The sequence below is a fragment of the Egretta garzetta genome, unplaced genomic scaffold (genome assembly GCF_000687185.1).
Source record: "Egretta garzetta isolate BGI_Z169 unplaced genomic scaffold, ASM68718v1 scaffold855, whole genome shotgun sequence".
In the NCBI taxonomy this organism is placed as follows: domain Eukaryota; kingdom Metazoa; phylum Chordata; class Aves; order Pelecaniformes; family Ardeidae; genus Egretta; species Egretta garzetta.
Window position 1 is genome coordinate 22,205 of NW_009259607.1, and position 2,908 is coordinate 25,112.

The window sequence follows — 2,908 nt, forward strand, 5'->3', positions numbered from 1 at the left end:
GGACACTTGGGTCCCCCCCAACCCCATGAGGCGGGTGACTCCCCTGGGTCCCCTCCCATGGGGACCCCCGCCACGCCAAGGGCTCCCAATGGGCTCCCAGTGCTCCCAGTTGGGGCTCACCGAAGGCCTTGCGGGGCTCGGTGAGCTGGAGGGCGAAGGTGCGGCCGCGGGGCAGCTCCTTCAGCATCTTGGCCACCTCGTAGTGCCGGGCACCCACCAGGCTCTGCCCGTCGATGGCCTCGATCATGTCCCCAACGCTGATCACCGGGATCCGGTCGATGACGCTGCCCTCCCGGATCCGCTGCGGGGACCACTCGGGGCCATCAGGGATGACCCCAAGGTCCCCTCCCCCCTTGGGGGCTCAGGGTGCCCCCCCCAGCGTCCCCATGTCACCCCATAACCCAGAACATCCCTCAGTGTCCTCTCTCCCATCCCCACGCTGACTCAGGAACCTCCTGAGATGTCCCCGTGTCCCCCCCTCCACCCCAAGGCAGCTCAGGGATCACCTAGGGGGCCCCACGTCCCCCAACAATAACCCCAACGTCCCTTGGTGTCCTCCACCCAGGTGTCATCGCCCAGGAGACCCCATGTGTGTCCGCCCCCAGCCATCAGGGACATCCCGTGGTGTGCTCCTTCCCCATCCCCACATTGACTCAAGCACCCTCAAGGATGTCCCCGTGTCCCCTCCAACTCCAGGGAGCTCAGGCACCGCCCAGGAGGTCCCCACATCCCCCAACAATAACCCCAACATCCCTTGGTGACCTCCTTCCCCATCCCCACGATGACTTGGGCACCACCCAAGACATCCCCATCTCCCCTCCAACCCACAGCAGCTCAGGGACACCCCAGAAGACCCCGTGTCCCACCCCCAGCCATCAGGGATGTTCCTTGGTCCTCTGCTTCCCCATCCCCACATGACTTGGGCACCACCCCAGATCCCCCCATGTCCTTTCCAACCCACAGCAGCTCAGGGACCACCCAGGGGGTCCCCATGTCCCCCAACAATAACCCCAACGTCCCTTGGTGTCCTCCTTCCCCATCCCCATGTTGACTTGGGCAGCACTCAAGACATCCCCATGTTCCCTCCAACCCACAGCAGCTCAGGGACCATCCAGGGGATCCCCACATGTCCCCCCCAGCCATCAGGGACATCCCTTGGTGTCCTCCTTCCCCATCCCCACGTTGACTTGGGCACCACCCAAGATGTCCCCGCCCTCCCCCACCCCCAGGGTGCCTCAGGACCCTCTCTGAGCACCCCGAGGTCTCCCTGCCGGGTGACAACGCCCACGTCCCCGCGGTGTCACCTTGATGAAGGCGTAGCCGGCACCGTTGTCGGTGATGGTGAGACCCAAGGCCTCCTCCGATTTGAAGACCTCGACCTCCTTGCGCTGGCCCTTGGTGTGGGCGAAGATGAAGTCCTCGAGGCCGATCTGGCCACCCAGCAGCTTCTCCATGTCCACCTTGTGCGTGTTGAGGGTGCAGAACATCACCTGGCCAGGGCAGCGGTGTCAGGGGGGGCACCCGGGGACATCAGGGACACCAGGGACACCCCCCACCCCCGGGGCCATGCATGCCAGCCCTCGCCTTGGGGACACGGGGGGTGGCCTTGGGGGTGGGAAGGACCTGGCAGATGCGCGAGGGGAGCCTGGGGGCACGTGGGACCCCTCTCCCTGGGGACACCCAGGACCCCCTTGGGGACATGGGGGACCCCCCCCATTAGGGACACCCAGGACCCCACCAGGGGACACACGGGACCCTCTGTTGGGGACACCCAGGACACAAGGGACCCCTCTCCCTGGGGACACTCAGAACTCTCTTAGGGACACATAGGGATGCTCCTTGGGGGACATGTGAGACCCCTCCTCTTGGGGACACCCAGGACACCCCTGGGGACACTGAGGACACCTGGGACCCCTCCCCCTGGGGACACCCAGGACCCCCTTGAGGACACAAGGGACCCCCCCCTATTGGGGACACCCAGGACCCCAGCAGGTGACAAAAGGGACCCCCATGTTGGGAACACCCAGGACACAAGGTACCCCCCATGTTGGGGACACCCAGGACATGTGGGACCCTTCTCCCTGGGGACACCCAGGACCCCCCTGTTGGGGACACCCATGACCCCACCAGGTGACACAGGGACCCCCCTGTTGGGGACACCCAGGACACAAGTGACCACCCTGTTGGGGGCACCCAGGACCCCCCTGGGGACAAAGGGGACCTCCCCCACTGGGGATACCCAGGACATGTGGGACCCCTGTTCTTGGGGACACCCAGGACCCCCTGGGCACACAAGGGACCCCCTGTTGGGGACACCCAGGACTCTCTTGGGGACACCCAGGGATGCTCCATGGGGGACATGTGGAACCCCTCCTCTTGGGGACGCCCAGGACACCCCTGGGGACACAAGGGACAACCCCCCTGTTGGGGACACCCAGGACATGTGGGACCCCTGTTCTTGGGGACACCCAGGACCCCACCAGGTGTCACAGGGACCCCCCTATTAGGGACACCCAGGACACGAGGGACCCCTCTCCTTGGGGACATCGAGGACCCCCCTGGGGACACAAGAGACCCCCGTGTTGGGGGAAACCAGGACCACCCTGGGGACACAAGGGACCTCCCCCGAGGACATGAGGGACCCCCCCCTATTGGGGACACCCAAGAACCCCCTGTTCACCCACCAGGTGACACAGGGACCCCCCTATTGGGGACACCCAGGACACCGGGTGCCCCAAAATCCCTCTGAATGCCCAGACCTCAACCCCCACCCTACCCCTCCCCAGCACCCAGGGGGGCTCCAAAACCCCCCCGGGGGCCCCAAAATCCCTTCAGGTGCCCCAAAAACTCACAGGGTGCCCATCCCTCAGCCCCAGGACCCCCCTGCTCCCCAGCACCCAGCACCCTC

General features: G+C 65.8%; 2 protein-coding genes across 2 annotated transcripts in view; both read right to left on the bottom strand.

The window, feature by feature from the left end:
- Window positions 1–1,494, bottom strand: part of LOC104125958 (PDZ domain-containing protein GIPC1-like) — a 1,699-nt gene extending 205 nt beyond the window's left edge. Inside the window, exons 1-2 of the mRNA XM_009638460.2 lie at window positions 1,305–1,494; window positions 121–301 (exon numbers count right to left, since the gene is read on the bottom strand). Of these exons, the coding sequence (XP_009636755.2) occupies window positions 121–301; window positions 1,305–1,487 (364 nt within the window). The 5' untranslated portion in view covers window positions 1,488–1,494. The remainder of the gene's footprint in view (window positions 1–120; window positions 302–1,304) is intronic.
- A 992-nt stretch (window positions 1,495–2,486) lies between these two features.
- The window catches only part of LOC104125959 (dnaJ homolog subfamily B member 1-like), a 7,629-nt gene continuing 7,207 nt past the window's right edge, over window positions 2,487–2,908 (bottom strand). The window contains exon 2 of the mRNA XM_009638461.2: window positions 2,487–2,558. Within this exon, the coding sequence (XP_009636756.1) occupies window positions 2,487–2,558 (72 nt within the window). The remainder of the gene's footprint in view (window positions 2,559–2,908) is intronic.